The sequence below is a fragment of the Silurus meridionalis genome, chromosome 25 (genome assembly GCF_014805685.1).
Source record: "Silurus meridionalis isolate SWU-2019-XX chromosome 25, ASM1480568v1, whole genome shotgun sequence".
Lineage (NCBI taxonomy): Eukaryota > Metazoa > Chordata > Actinopteri > Siluriformes > Siluridae > Silurus > Silurus meridionalis.
In genome coordinates, this window is record NC_060908.1 from 11,964,824 (window position 1) to 11,982,318 (window position 17,495).

Below are 17,495 nucleotides of genomic sequence, written 5' to 3' on the forward strand. Positions count from 1 at the left end.
GCTTTTGTGATTTCTACAGCAAGTCTCAAAAACCACTTCGCTACACTACTTTTGCTGAGCTTGATATAAATTCCTAATTATTTCATTTAACAATAACAGGCACAAGCTCCAACATACAATGATCAGGCATAACATTATGACATTATAACAGTATAACTGGTGAAGTGAATAACACTGATTATCTCTTCACCATGGCACCCGTTAGTGGATGGGAAATATTATGCAAGTGATCAATTTTGTCCTCAAAGTTAATGTGTTGAAAGCAGGTAAAGTGGGCAAGCGTAAGGATTTGAGTGATTTTAACAAGAGCAAAATTGTGACGACTAGACGTCTGGGTCAGAGCATCTCCAAAACTGCAGCTCTTGTGGGATGTTTCCAGTCTGCAGTGTTCAGTATCTAAAAGTAGTCAAGGATGGAACAGTAGTGAACCGGCGACATGGTCATGGGCTTATTGGGGCTCACTGATGCACATGAGGAGTAAAGGCTGTGTTGTCCAATCCAACAGACGAGCTCCTGTGGCTCTGAAGAAGTTAATGCTGTTAATGCTCGAAGGGTCAGAACTGTTTTAGTAGCAAAAGGGAGACCAACACAATATTAGACAGGTGTTCATAATGTTATTTATGGCAGCATCACTGACTTTTTTGTAATCCAAAGTTGCTCAGATAACAGGAAAACCCTCCGTGATGTCTCGGATAGGATAAATCTCACGTGAAAATGGTTTAATTCCATATTTCTGCATTGACGTGATGTTTTGAACAACACACCAGAGAGTGAGCATGTTGAAGGGTTGAACTGTTTTCCACGACCAGCCAATAGCATTTGAGATTTGCCACACTACCTACTGGATCTAAAAAAATAAATAAATCATCAAAGAAGCTAAGGGATTAAAGACAGCTTGTTTTCAACAGTGCCAATTTCCTCACACTTGTGTTTTTGTGAAGGATTCCAACCACTGGCTCTATGATTGCTAGTGTGGGTTGTTTGTTACAGCAATATGGCACCAGGGCAATTGGGCTGCGAGGTAAAAGACTGCCATTGAGCACAAGTAAATGAAATACAGGCGTATTGGAAACAGCTTTCTGGACAAGCAAAATACACACACACACACACACACACACACACACACACACTCACACACAGTCACACATGCACTAACATGTTATAATAATTGAAAAAGTTCACTTTGTCATACACACAATAGCTATAAATATGGGCTGTGGTCCCGTCTGCCTTTTTTTAAGAGGGGGTATGTGCCTGATGCTTTCATACAAAGTGACTTAGAACTGAGAAAGAATAAAACTGAGCAGTTAAAGGTTAAAAATCTTGCTCAAACATGCAACCATGACAGCTTGGCATTTTTGGTTTCAAAATAAGGTGATGACCTTCTAATGCATAACCCAAAGCCCCAACCACTAAACCAGCGCTTCGCCACTTGTCACTTCACCGAGATATTTCATGTTAGATATTTTCTCCTGTAATGTGTACGGTTGCAAAGGAGTGTAAAAATTTCCGTTACATTTACAGAAGCTTTCTATGAGAACTTCATCTGGGGAATTTGGGAAATATTCCAAGTTGGAAACTTACAAGGAATTTATGGGAATTTGTGGCAAGGAATTAAAAATGTAAGGAAATTTCATACCATAAAATCATATACAAAAATAAATATGAACAATTTGTTTGATAGGTTGACATGCACGCAAAAGGAAACAGCTTTTTAAAAAATGCCTTTTTTTTTTTTACTTTGATTTAATTGTTGATCTTATTGATATAATTTTGTTGCACAATACCTCACGCACAGCTCAAGGACGTTTCGCAAAAAATACATTTATGTGATATTTATGCAATTTGTGTGAATACTTAACAAGATGCACGTTTTTGACATTATTTTTTGAGCAGGATTCAATAAATTATCTGTAATGGAGGAATGCACAGTGTGATTGATGAATGTACAGGGTGGAAATTTTGCTAAAATCGCATTCAATCTGGTTGTTTCAACCAAGATTATCCTGCGGAATATTTTTTTCAACAACCTTTAAGTTCCCTGATATAGGCTAACCTGCAATTTTGTAACTTCCCAGTTTATTCTCAGTAATTCCTGCTAATTCAGATATTTTTCCATTAATTCCTATGGAAAGTTTCCAGTTTTGAAAATTCCTGGAATTTTGCAACCCTACTAACAAGGTATCCGACTATACTGACTATTATAGTGACATACGTTCAAAAAGCAGAAATGTTCCAGACCAATAGCATTAATCTGGCAAAAGGAATTTCCTGCTCACCACTATAGCTCACTTCACAAGTGTTTAAAGGGATTTTAATACAATGTCTCACTTAACAATTATAAAGCTTTGATTGTCTTCTACTGAAATCACAGTTTACTGCTTTAAATCATTTGTGCTGGAAAGGGAAATATGATGATCTGGAGGTATTGTGCTAAAATAGACTGGTTTTGTTTGCTTCACTGTGGTTAGGGTGTTCTTTAAGTAATACGCTGTCTTTATTTTGTGCCAAACATATGTTTTAGAACTATGCACATAACATTCTAGCTCGTTCATAAGAAAATAATACATTTCTCCACCTGGTTTGGGGTGGATGTTTTTCTTTTTTCCGGAAAAAAAAGGTTCTGAAAAACCCTATGTAATTGCCCACAAACTGTGTTACTGTGTGTTAACCAGTACATAATATTCCACAAGTCTGTAGACATTTTTTCCCCACTGCCCTGAAATCCATCTGAACAAGTACTGAGTGAGTTTGAGTGAGCACAAAAACTGGTGTAAACTCCAAAGATCTTTTAATCTCACAGGGGATTGTTTGGAATATGAATAATGGTAGGAAGACAAATAATCAACAATACACAAGCGTCAAGTTTGCTGCTAACTAGATCCTACTGTGTCCCAATACATCTGAACCAGTTTAAGTCATAAATGTATTTTTTTACCAAGAGAATTACAATAATAAAACAGAAGAAAAACTCTGTCTTTTTTATATACTGGTCAATACAGTACAACTAAATGTGTATTAATAAATGAAAGCTTTTTACATGTGTATAGACTAGAGGTTCGATCAATTAATCAGTTTTTAAATAGGTGATCCTGAAACTCGGCTATTGGCAAAAATCCAAACCGATAGTTTTTCCGGCTTGTGTCTGTTGCTGGGGTGGCTGAGAAGATCTGCTGTCATTACGAGAAACGCCTCTAGAGGCGAATCACGGATGCCACGTGCTGTTTGTTTTTATATGCGAGTCTTCGTGCTGCACAGAGAGTGTTATATTATATTTATACATTTTTTTATTCATTTATTATACAATTATATTTATTCATTAATATATTCAGATTTATTTCATTTAGAACATTTTTATAAATCAGTGCTGTTTTTTATTTTTGTTAGAAAGTTCAGTACTATTTTACATGGAGTGTTAGGTTTGTTTTTTTATCCACTATCCATACAATTATGTAGAACTGCCAGTGCTGCATACTGATGAACATTCTTAACCCTCCCACCCCTCTACAAGCTTCACTCTGTAATCAAGCCTATCTAATTCTTCTGCAAATGCAAATAAGTGTTAAAGGGTTAATAAGCCATAATGCACACATTTAGACTTGGTCTCCAGTCTAGAAGCATGTTTAGATGTGCTAGCTTTGACATTTTGTCAGTCTAGTTTTTTTCATATGAGATAGAAGTGAAAAAAAAAAAAAAAAGAGAAAAAGGAAAAACAGAGCTTTGTGTCTGATTAGTAGGTTTAAACAACGAATCACTTGACTTGGATTAGTGAGCTTGTTGGTCCATCGATGCATCGTCTGAATTCTGATCAGCGCCTCCGTACAGCTTGAGCTCAATGAACCAGCAATTGTTTCGCTGTATCTGCAAGCATGCTGCAGTGTCTGCTTCATAAGCCAGTATTGGCATGTGGTTGTTATTATGCCGCATCAGTGAACATACAGTACGCGTGAACTTCGAGCCACTGTGCCAAATATACAGTGGATTTAGACCACACTTCCTATGTTGTCAGATGTTGTATGACTGCCTTACCTCAGAAAAAAAAACATTTGTGTATCTTTATTTCTATTGCACTGTAGCATCATGGAGGATATTCCATCATTGTTAACAAATATTATTTAAAACAAATGAACGCTAAAAGCAAGCGGGATTAAGACACACTTCCTGTTTGTGTGTGTATATATATATATATATATATATATATATATATATAGCTCCAGGAGCTCGTCTGTTGGATCGGACTACACGGACCAGCCTTCACTCCCCACATGCATCAATAAGCCTCAGGTGCCCACGAATCTGTCGCTGGTACAGTGCTCTATGCTGTACATTTGTTTGTTTTGTTAGTACATTCCTCACCTCATCTAAGGAACCGTTCTCCACCCTGAACCGTCCGGCTCTTTGTATGGCTCCGTCTGCATCGCTGGAGATCAGCTGTAAAAAGACAAAACAGTTCATCATTATTTCACCGTGTCAAGCTTTAGGACCTTAAATCCTGTGACAATCCCAGGTTCTCTACACATTCGAGACATTTTGAACACCCCACCTACAATATGGCAATAGTTTATGCACTATCTTACACTTTTCTACAAAGTAAAACTAAAAACCCGATCTTTTCACTTGTTGTTACATTGCGAGTTAATTAAAAATCTTTCTTCTTCTGATTTTTATTTCTTTTCAAAAAAAAAAAATTGCCGCTGTCTATTTGCATTGCTTTCCATTTGAGGTAAAAAGTCCATGTAAAAAGTGCATCAGGATATAAAAATGTTTTTAGTTTTGACTTGTGAAAACGCTGCAGAATTTCCTTTTGGGGAATATAAACCCTTTGGCCTTGATGTCATTAAAAAGAAATGTGTTAAATATGACTGTTTCTGCAAGTCGACACAAAACAAATAAAAACCTTTTACAAACCTGAGCACTTCCTTAAAAAATCTGAATGTTACAACTCAACATGGAGCAGTTTTAAAATAATATAAATGTTTTTAATAGAATCTCATTATGAAGGAAAAGAGAACTTGAAGAGAAATCCCATCCCACATACTTTTTTCACCTTTTCTCTCCCACTACCCTTTTTTTTATCGCGTACTGAGTCCCCACTTTATTTTTTTTCCTGAAGTGACTCAGCTGGAGTTAGATGAGTTTGTGTTGGAGGTGAGAAATAAAACATGATTATGAAATTGATGGCGAGATGGAGACAGAGGGGAAAGTGGGAAAATGTGAGTGAGGCCACGGTGGTGCAAACTCTGCTATCAACACCAAATAATCGGCATGCAGATGCCCCCTCCCACCCCCAACACACACACACACACACACACACACACACACACACACACACACACACACACACACACACACATTTGTTTACATGAAAGCTCTTTGGTGACAATGGAGAACCAGCTGCACACACAATTCAAAACTAATTACGTGTATGTGTGTGTGTGTGTGTGTGTGTGTGTGTGTGTGTGTGTGTGTGTGAATGGGAAAAGCAAGAGATTGTGTATTTCAGTTGCTTTTCTATGTTCACTACAACCAATAAATGGCTCTTGATAATTTATGAAGCGCATTCTAGTGTGTGTGTGTGTGTGTGTGTGTGTGTGTGTGTGTGTGTGTGTGTGTGTGTGCGCGCATCTCAATCCCCTTTGACACAATGTAATCTCTTTTGCACTGGGAAATTGTGACATCCTCCAGACGGAACGACGTTGGTTGCTAAGCAACAGACGGCAGAACCTCACCCATCCCCTCTCCTCTCCTCTCTGCGCCCACTCTCTCGTTCCCCCTTTTACTTTCATCCACCTGTTGGTCAGCACACACTTTTTATCTCTCGCTGTGTGCGTGGATATCGTGCTATGATTTATGGGTGTAAATAAATATAAACAGTATATATATTATACCATATACATGATTTTTAGAATCAGGAAAAATCCACGTGCAATCCTAATCCTAGCATGGCTACGTGTTGTACATGTTGTACGTTACTGGTACTGAGCATCATTAATTGAGCTAATGAGCTTCCCAGTACAGCCATAACGCACACTAAAATAATTAGCTTGTCCCAGCAGCAAAAATACAATGATTTTGTCTTAGTCACTGTTGATGAGTGAATAGCACACTGGAAGTGAGAAAGGACAAGCAAATTTCCTGAAATGGAGATCAGTGAATAGAGGTAATAGAAAACGTATTCAAATTCAATCAACTTTTAACGTGTGCCAAAGCAAATAACGCCGGTATTTCTGAATTACACTCATCACATCGTCTGCCTTGTACTGGGCAAGTCCTTGGGCTGATCGCACTTGCACATATGCCCTGGAGCACACATTACGCTAGCATTTGCGCGATTACACACGTGCTAATGTTCGATCGAGGCGAGCTGTTAACGTGTTAAACATGTGCGAGATGAGCTCACGAAAAGCGTGCGCCTGAAATGCAAATCAAGCTTTTTTAATTGCTTATGCAGGGTTTCTCTGGGTTTCACCGAGACCTTTTTTATTTAGACCTTCTAAAACCATTTTAAATTAAACGTAAAACTTATATCGCAACATAATTTTTTCAAGGATCGATAAACTTTCCCATAGCTGAAAAATAAAATCTGTTTTAAGTCAATGGTTACAATCCATGAGACATTCGCACCAATAAGAGAAAGCTGATTGGCTGTTGCATGTTGGTCACATTTGAAGTTGTAATTATATTTGGACTACAAATATACAACTGGGGTTAAGAACGGATCCCTGTGGAACACCGTATGGAAAGGGGTTTTAAAAAAAAAACATGGAGGGAATGCGGAAGAAAATGTAAAAATTCAGGACTTTAGTGTTTGCCTCTTGGCTCTGAGGCTTCTATTAACATTCAACAGAAAACATAGAAACTAGGAGCGATCTATTCAGCGAGAGGCATGTAGCTGTCAAGTGAGCTAGTTTGCATTTGAACGCTGATGGTGGAGAGACTCCAAAAATAAAGGAGTGGAGACTGATAGTCGATCGATGTGGTAAGTATTCTAATGAATTCACACGTGCCTGCACACACTTACAATCTGCTCTCTCTTGATCATGACCTGAGTTAATGCGCACATGACCAAGAGAGAAATGAAACCCATGGTGAGAAAGCTAGAAGATTAATGTGGGTATTGTTTGAAACGCATTCTTTTTTATTCATGTTTTGTTTTTACAAGGCACAAAAACTAAACAAAAAAACGATGAGAACGGAAAGCTGGAGGGGTAATAAATCGGTGCTGTTGTGATTGCGAATATATAATTGATCTCATCAGAGAACCTATGAATGCGTTATCACGCCTCACACGCAGCAGAGTTTGGAAAGCAATGGGAGAGAGAAGAAAAGAAGAGGTGGGAGACGAGGGAAAGAATGCATGCAGAGAGAATATAGACAGAATGAAATGTAAGACATGACATCGAAAACACACACTAATACGTTGTTAGCAACTTGCTTTGACCAAGCCCTAAATTCATTTTTCTTTGCCATTTCTTTGCCCTTAACTAAAAAACTAAATCAGTTTTACGTCTGTGGTACGATCAAGAGAGAGTCACACCGATATCAGAAAGCTGATTGGCTGTTGCATGTTGGTTTCATTTGTAGTCGTAATACAATTAATTCTATTTGGACTAGCGAAAGAAAGAAAGAACTACAACAGGGAGGGAAAAAAAAGTGATGGGGGAGCGTTTCAATCAGCCTTAGAGGTAGCGTATCTATCTATCTATCTATCTATCTATCTATCTATCTATCTATCTATCTATCTAAGGACATTAAAAAATGTAAACTAATTAATTATTTAAGACCAAGAACAGTGCATTTAAGAAAAATTTGGATTTTAAGACCCTGAGGAAACCCTGAAAAATTCTATCTTAAACATTTTGGAGTGGATTTTACATTACATTACAATTATAACAAGTAACAAGTGTTTTCAAATTCGATGATTGAAACAGAAAGTCAGGTTATGAATCTCACTGTCGTTTCAGCCTAAATTTAGCAGATTCCCAACACCACGTATCATACCATTTAGTCTGGAGCTACAGTATATAGAGAGGAAAGACAAAAGAGCACACAAAAAAAATTGATTGATATCCGAGCACCTTCATGGGCTCTTTTTATGCGCAGCATCGTTTTGTGTAAAAGGTCGATAGTGCAGAGGTCACGCGGTGAGATTGGATAGGTGACCTTTTCTCCGGGTCGTTATCAAACCCAGAGAAAGGCTCCAGGTCCTTTGACTCTCCTCTGATTTATCTCTCTCTCCCTCTGTCTTTCTCTCTCTCTCTCTCTCTCCCCCCCCATTCATTTACACACAAAAAGATGTGTTGCAAGAAGTACAGGGATCATACAAGTGTCGCTTTTATTTGAACTTTCACAACTGTAATACTGAAACTATCTCTCTCAGAAGTTAATATGTAATTACACACCGACGTGTTCAGTGTTTTATAGGTTGAATAGTGTTCACCTGAGCGCTTTCTTATTCATTGTGTAAAACATACAGCCTCCAAGACAAAAGACAGAAATATGACAAGACCTCTACTTACGAGGTGGTATCAAAAGATTTTCGAGACGGTACTAACGGTACTAACTGGTGCTATTCTGACCATGCGAGTTACCGCGTCTCGTCACAGACAGCAAGCTAGAACAAATAGCGAAAGTGAAATTCTGCCACAGAGACGTTTGTGCAACGAGTCATTACAGTCAGCAGAAGAACATCACTAGCAGACGAAAAAAAGATCCGGAAAGACCTTTTATTCGTCTCAACCACCAAAAGCTCAACCACCGAAAATGGTGAAATTATTCGCCAATTCAGAAAATCTCACTTCCGCACCCACCCAGATTTCAATTCAATTCAATTTATTTTTATTTGTATAATGAACATTGTCTCAAAGCAGTTTTACACAGATAATGTGGTAATAAAAAATGAAGATGTTCTTTAAAAGTGTAAGTTTGTCCCTAATTGCGACTGTGGCAAAGAAAAACTCCCAGAGAGGGCATAAGGAAGAAACCTTGAGAGGAACCAGACTCAAGAGGGAACCCATCCTCATCTGGGTTGCACCGAACGTCCATTTATTACAGATAAACGATGTTGCGGGGTACAGTGATGGTGATCAGAAGCAAAATGTAGTCCTGAGTCAATGTAGCAGACTGTTGACATTAACTACAGTACAAATCCATCCTCAAAGCTCCTGTTCTTACTCCAGGATTTCATGGAACCACCCAAGGCGTGAGATTTGGCTCCTGTGGACTTCGACCTGTTCCTGAAAAGTGAACACCATTGCAGAGATCCAGCAGCAGAAGGTGCTTGATATGCTCCAGAAGTGGCAGGAACGGTGTGTAAACTGTTTTTTGATACCAGCTTGTACTTCTTCTTTCATTGGTCATTCGAGTTTTGATTCTCACATGCCCACTGCAGACACTGCAGCATGGGGACTCTGAACTGTCTGTGGAGCACTATTGGTACAGTAAGTACTACTGACTGCATACAGTAAACACTCTATAAGTCTTTGGACATATCATTTATTGTAATGGTATGGCAGATTGTTGTGTATTTGTATATATTTATTAACGTTTGTGGTTTTGTGTGTGTGTGTGTGTGTGTGTGTGTGTGTGTGTGTGTGTGTGTGTGTCTGTCTGTCTGTCTGTCTGTCTGTCTATCTATCGGAAGTGTCAAGCACTGGTTTTGTGAATGGTGGAATTAAGCTCTGTGAAAGGTGAACAGGATAAAAATGGGAAAGATGACAGCCATGAGAAAGAGAGAGAGAGAGAGAGAGAGAGAGAGAGAGAGAGAGAGAGAGAGAGAGAGAGAGAGAGAGAGAGAGAGAGAGAGAGATGAACAACACATGGATTGGTGTGACTAGTGTGATAAAACTGGAAGGAATATCACCCAGAAAAATAAAGAGCCTGCCTACTGTCTCCTCATATCCATGTGGACCTGTCAGAGTGTCACCTATAATATCTATCTATCCATCCATCCATCCATCCATCCATCCATCCATCTATCTATCTATCTATCTATCTATCTATCTATCTATCTATCTATCTATCTATCTATCTATCTATCTATCTATCTATATATATATATATATATAGTGCAAACTAAAGCCTTCTCAAATATAAACCTCTAATACATCGGGACTGATACATGACGCCTACATCCACGTACATACACCCACCTGCACCTCCTGTGATACAGCACACTGTATTAAAGGCTTACACGAGTATTTAGAGAAACAACTTGTCTACTGTCTTGGCCCTATCACATGTGAGTCATGCCAGGACACATATCACAATATGATGTCTTGCCAGGTTGCTTATTTTTATACAAGTCACAATGAGCTCTGTCTCTGCTTAGCATATGCGTGTAGGGTTTACACACATCAGCATCATTCTTTCATTGCTAAAAATAAAAGAAAAAGTGCACAGAAAAAAGAATCCGAAGCTCAACGCTGAACTAAAAGGCTTACAATGAGTTTGCAATCAAAATATTAGATTTTCTGTCCTTTCCATTTATTATTTATTTAACTAAAATACTAAGCAGAATAGTTACATTGAATACTCTAGCAAGTAAAAAATGTGCTCTAGCTCATCATACACATGATCTGTAAAATGATCCTTCAGTCGCCTTTACAAAACGGGCAAAAAAAGCAATACCCAGCACTTGCATCACTGTCTGTGGTGATCGCAGAATGAACTTGGTATCATGGAGGAGATACTCAGCAAAGTCTATTTCCTTGAGAAGTGTTTTGGACATGGAGGGAAAAACATGGCACAGGATACACTTTCACCAGAATTAAGCATCACTCTGTGTTCATCTGTAGTAACTCCTACGTGTAAAAAAACAGGAGGCTTGAAACAGCTGTGATGAAATTACTATCAAGTGCTGCCATTTGAATCTGCGATTGCGGTCAATTAATATCAAGTGACAATATTTCATCTATTCCTGTGATCTCCTCTGCAGCAGTTTGATACTATTTAAGCCCAGTGTAATACATCTGATGGAAATCTAAGTTTGGATGAAATATTTCATCCAAATAATGTATCCAAATATATTATATTTTCTGTTATATTTCAGCTCATTCAAATGTAAATATATATGAGGAGGTATCAAAAAGTTTCGAGACTCGTTTTGTAACATGAGAACAGATGCAGGCCCAAGCCTGCACGCACAGTCACAGGAGGTACCAACCTGCCAAAAGACATCGTCCTGTGTACATCCTGTGTACTGAGCGTGTGCATTAGTTTCTCGGCGAAACAAAACGATCTCATTTTCGCACCCACCCTACTCGCCAAATTTGGCTCCTGCGGATTTCGCCCTCTTCCCAAAGATGAAGATCTGGCTCAAAGGTCGCCGTTTTGACACCATTGCGCAGATCCATATAGCGAATAGCAGAAGGTGCTTCGAAAAGAAGACTTCCAGGACACATCCCAGAAGTGGCAGGAGCGTATGGCTATGCGAGTGGACTATTTTGAAGGTGATAGTGTAGATAAACACTAGTACTTTCTTGGTAAAAGAGCGAGTCTTTTTGATGCCACCTTGTAGACATGGTGCACAGCATTGTGCACTTTTTTCCCAAATGCATTCCAAAAATCTTTTTTTTCTAACGGATAAATATTTCTGAACACTATAAAAAAAAATAAAGACCTTATAACACAGATTTTGACAAAACTGTATACCAGCAGCACCTCTACAGCGCTACATTATATTTACATTATAATGTAGCGCTGTACATTTACGCTACATTTACATTATATAGATTATATTACTCTGGCAATGAGCATCCAGAAACCTACAAGTTGTGGCCTTGCAATTGTTTTGGTTTTAATTAACAAGAGTTAAATGTGATCTCAGTATCGCAGATAAATACACACAAACACAGATTGTGCTTTCGCTACAGTCTGAAGCTGACTGATGAAACCCACGTGAGTGGGTTAAAAAAAAAAAGAAACAATTAAATCGACCTCTGCTTAAAAAAGACTAATGTGGAATCAAACTTTAATCCGTGAGCTCCTGATTGCAACAAGAGTTTCGGAACAAACTGTTTAAGTTCTGAACATTTGCTAAATGTTCACACTTTTGTTCATTCATTACTCTGAGAATATATAACCATATAACACTTGATACATAAACCTGTTCTAATTGCAGGTACATCACACAACATAGAGCTACATCACACAACACAGAGCTACATCACACAACACAGAGCTACATCACACAACACAGAGCTACATCACACAACACAGAGCTACATCACACAACATCACACAACACAGAGCTACATCACACAACACAGAGCTACATCACACAACACAGAGCTACATCACACAACACAGAGCTAAATCACACAGCTACATCACACAACACAGAGCTACATCACACAACACAGAGCTACATCACACAACACAGAGCTACATCACACAACACAGAGCTACATCACACAACTACATCACACAACACAGAGCTACATCACACAACTACATCACACAACATAGAGCTACATCACACAACATCACACAACACAGAGCTACATCACACAACACAGAGCTACATCACACAACACAGAGCTACATCACACAACTACATACCACAACACAGAGCTACATCACACAACTACATCACACAACATAGAGCTACATCACACAACACAGAGCTACATCACACAACATAGAGCTACATCACACAACACAGAGCTACATCACACAACACAGAGCTACATCACACAACACAGAGCTACATCACACAACACAGAGCTACATCACACTACACAGAGCTACATCACACAACATAGAGCTATATCACACAACATAGAGCTACATCACACAACACAGGGCTACATAACAGAACACAAAGCTAAGGACTAAAGTAAGTTGTCCTCGCTACATAAAAGGCATCGTGTGCAACAGAATGCAAACAGTGCAAGACATAAGACACCAGAAAATACAAGACAGTGTAGGACAGATACACAAAACACATAGCGCTGACCAGTAAACCTACTGTATAATACTCCGTATGAATATTTGTATGAATATTTGCCAAGATGGACATTTTTCGATGTGTAGGATTCAAGAAATTATCCGTTATTTTATGAAGTGTGCATGTGATTGATGAATGTGCAGCGTAGAAATTCAACTGAAATTGCATTAAATCTGGTTGTTTTAACCAAAAATATCCCGCAAAATTACAGACTTGCAAAATTGTATATTCCCAGTTTATTCCTTTTACTTCCAGGTTAATTCGCAGATATTCCCTTTAATTCCCATGGAAACTTTCCAGCCTTACAAGCTCTTGGTATTTTGCAACCCTAATTGTGGCAAACAAGTCCAGAGTAAAAACCACTCAGTGTTTCAAAAGTAAATTCTTGATTTTACTGCAGCTGGCTACATATTATATATTTAGATAATCAGATATTTCAGATGGAAATATAGACCCAGATGTGTACAATCCTATTAAGCAGCAGCATCTTATTGAGGTGCATTTGCTGCCTTTCAGAAATCCGGAAGCTTCGGAAATGAAAATGGCATTCACGCCTTAAGTTTCATGGAAATGGCAAAGAAATGCATTGAGAACAATTAAGTACAATATCCAATTATTTCTACTTCTGCACTACATACTGTCGCTTTTGAATGTTTCCAGGCCTGAACATGCTTCATAAAATACAGAATTTAAAAAGTGCACTTATTATGATGCAGGAGGAACACAGAAAGCATTTCAGTCCCCATGGTTTTTAAGTTTCCCCAGAGGATTGCAGGCAAGGCAGTAAACCTCATCTGAATTCTCAAGCACTTCAAGCCCCATCAGATCATGCATGTTTTTATAGACTGGCAAAAATACAAATGTTAGATATTAATAAAAGTGTGCTGTGGTTGCATCGTACTTAACCCTAGAAGAATGAAGCTATAAAGGTTTTGTTCATATTCTCAAAGAATTGTGCGTTTTCACTGGTTTCCTGCTGATGATAATTCAATAATTCTTTAAAAGTGGCTAGTAATGAAAACAAGCTTATCTTTCATTTCATGTGCTGCTATCGAGTCACAATAACAAACAGCACCATGTTAGCATTTTCGCTTACTCTTGCAGGAAAAACAATCAGGATCTCCAAAGCTCTGAAGACATATTTGTGCTCCTATAGCAGCAATGTCTTTCATTTATTTCATGCACTGTGTTTTTTAGGCAATTCCTGGTGGTATTTACTGTTGTCTCTCAGTTTACATGTCCAGTTTGACTGGCCTGATGTTCCTTTTTATATTTAAAAAAACCAAGCTGAAACTTTTGTTTGGCAAAAATCAATAGGAGGTAAGATTTGTTTTCTTTCTCTAGTTGATGAATCTACTAATTTGTCAGGAAACTACCAATAAAAAGGACCAACATAAAATCTGCTTATTCCAGACTACTAATTCGTTCTGCTTTTTTTTTCCCCTCGAGTGAGTGTATCTTGTTCACGATAAAAAAAAAGAAAAAAAACTGAAAAAAAAGTCAAAAAAACAATTTTTATTTTACATTGCAGCAAAATGTACGCATGTAACAAAATCATACAAAATCGTGTCAAAATGTATCTAAAAAACAGCGTAGCTAATTTGGTCTTCATAGAGATTTTAACACGAAATTATATACTCGTTCATTTCTAGCTCATCTTATGCTACTATTTTACGCTATCGGCCACTGTTTAGCCTGAAGTTTCTGGGCAACCAAAACACAACTGAGCACCACACTGGAGCTTCCGCTTGCCTGCTGAGCTCACTAATGAATTTATAATTTGCATTGTCATCGATTTACTAATGAAGCTTGGCAAAGAATTCCAGTTGCTTCAAACATGATTTACTATACAAATGGATGCCTAAAGGAGGTATCTGAACTCTTTTCCTGGTAGAGAAAAAGCAAGAGAAGGTTTAATCTTCCATATCCAACTGTCTGGGTGTTGGCATATAGATAAATACCACAAATTAAAGTAAAGAGAGAAATATGATTGATCTACAGTAGATTATGATATCGATATCATATTAATGGAAACCCAAAACATATTTTGAACTGATCTACACAGTGGTCTTTTTCCTGTCTTGGTTCAATTTTTACATACATTGTTGTTGATTTATTTTTTTTTTCTGTTACATGATCATTTTTTCACAGTCTGTTCTATTTTAGTCTTTTCCCCTATTTGTATTTACTGCTGCTTTCATGGGCAAAGTTTCTAAGTAAATTACAGTTTTGTCACTGAATGTAAATTCGCTGCTGCAGTGAATTTCAAGTACTGGATCCAATAGGATCGTCCAGAGGGGAGTCTGTTAGAAGTTTGCCTGATTGCCTAATTCTTTTCTAAATCATTTATGCAGCCGTCTATGTGTTTTTGCATGTTTACCCTCTCTCATAAAGCACAGGATTACTGACTAATACATGGCCTCATACTAACATGTGACCTTTAGTTATGCTTCAAATAATAGGATGCTACACATTAATGCCTTTATTTGCATTTGTTTCCATTTATTCCACACTCAGGCACTCAGATGCATAATTAACCTTGCTGGCAGAGCATCAGAGCTGGTCATAGATCAAAATCAATTAGCATTACAGAGTCATGGAAATGAAAACTCACACTATAGCCAGCTAATCCCAAACAAAACAAGAGAGAGGCAGATAATCGAATTATTAAAGTTAATTAAAGTGATAATTAAATGACAGAAAGTGCACTTTATCTCACTAAGGGACAGCGGTATTAAAGGCATGAACCTGTGCATAAGCAGCCATCAGACAAGTCATTGAAATGAAGGACTGGCAGGAAACTATTTAAAAAAAAAATAGCACAGATATTAGCTTTACAACTGTCATATAACTAGTACCGCCTAAAACCCATCACACATTGCATCATACCATACAGTAAAAAAGGGGGATTGTATATTTCACTAAAAGACACGCAATTATTTATATTATATTTAACTAATAAAATGTTTCTTTACTATTTTTTCATTTTCAGAATGATATACATTTTCATTCTATAAAAAAAAGATGTGAAATGTTTTTCCAGCCAAACACACATATTTCCCCAAGGGCCGATCTCGATAGCAAGAATGTGGTTTTGTCACCCAGCCCTATCTGACACAAAGTCGCCCATCTCGCACTACCCACAAGGTTCTTAGTTAACTTCGCGAAGGAAACAACACTAAGTGTGGTCTTTGGCCACTTCCTGTGTGTAGCATTTATCGTGTTATTGCAGACTTCAATAAAGGGATTACAGAAATAGGGACACGTAAACGCTCGACTTTTTGTCGTTAAAATACAATGTATAGCACACGACCTGCTTCTCAGTTAAAGCAATAGGTAACGTGCCTTAATGCGTAACACTACTTATTCTCTCCCTCCTGGTATTTCTATTAAAAAACGTCAGGGTGGCTTGCTATTATTGTCATATAATAATATATAGTTTCAAATACAGTCTTTTGGCTGACATTTCTAGAATATCCTGCTGCAAGCTGTATTCTCTCAACAAGATGTCACAGAGAAATTCTCTGCTGACTAAAAATGTTCAGAGATGTAAAAGGCACAAAGGATTCTTTCGTTACGTAATGCTTAGCTGAATTGCATTCAAGCAGCCCATTCACCACAGTGGTGTGACAAACACTGGAATGAACTTAGACTAATAGGATATGAAATATTTGTTTTCTTAACATTATTTTATATAGACAGGTATACCAAGACTTATAGTAGTCTTACCTAGTACTTCTCGGTCACACAATCAAATAATTAGGTACCATGTCTTACACCACCTATTATCTCCCTTAAGGCATTTATATCATGTAATGTCATTTAGCTGTTGCAATATAATGACTGTAATTACTGTAATTTAAAATTCAGTGGGTCAGTCATCTGTATCATGACTGTTATAGACTGTAACAAATGTCAAAGCTAGCTAGGTACTGCTTGTTCAAATTCCTTGTCCTACAAAGACAATAATTTGATACCCATGCTGACACCCTTATTGAAAAAAGAAATCAGGAAACTCATGTAATGACTTTTTATAACCACAGTAAGCATTAAAGCATCTCTTACAACACATTCAACAACAAAACACCAAACTGGGCTTCACTCCTCTGAGCCAAAAATAGGACTTTGGGCCTACAATGAGCATGGGCTCAACGATTCTGGTCAGTTGAAGGAAAAAGATGAATTGGTGTTTTTCTCTGATCTTCAAATGCCCAGTATCAGTTACCTACCTATATTTTTCCCAAAAAACTGGCCACTCACAGGATGTTTTTTTGTATGAGTTCTACATCAAAACTCTAGAGACTGGTGTGAAAATCTCCTGGAGATCAGCAGTTTCTGAGAGTTCTCAAAGCATTCTGTCTGGCACCAGAAACCCTGCCATGATCAAAGTCTTTTTTATTCTTTTGATATTTGATGTGAATATTAATTAAAGCTCTTGATCTGTATCTGCATGATTTTATGTTTTAAGCATTTGTTATGTGATTGGCTGCTCGTATAAATCGAAGAAAAGTGGGAGCATGTGTATAGACTGTATTATAGACTATAT

General features: G+C 37.8%; 1 protein-coding gene across 5 annotated transcripts in view; it reads right to left on the bottom strand.

Annotated features, from left to right (window-relative positions):
• garnl3 (GTPase activating Rap/RanGAP domain like 3) overlaps nt 1-17,495 on the bottom strand; it is an 81,790-nt gene that overhangs the window by 29,724 nt on the left and 34,571 nt on the right. For all 5 annotated transcript variants that reach the window (XM_046839267.1, XM_046839265.1, XM_046839264.1 and 2 more), the window contains exon 3: nt 4,357-4,431. In XM_046839267.1, coding sequence (XP_046695223.1) covers nt 4,357-4,431 — 75 coding nt within the window. The remainder of the gene's footprint in view (nt 1-4,356; nt 4,432-17,495) is intronic.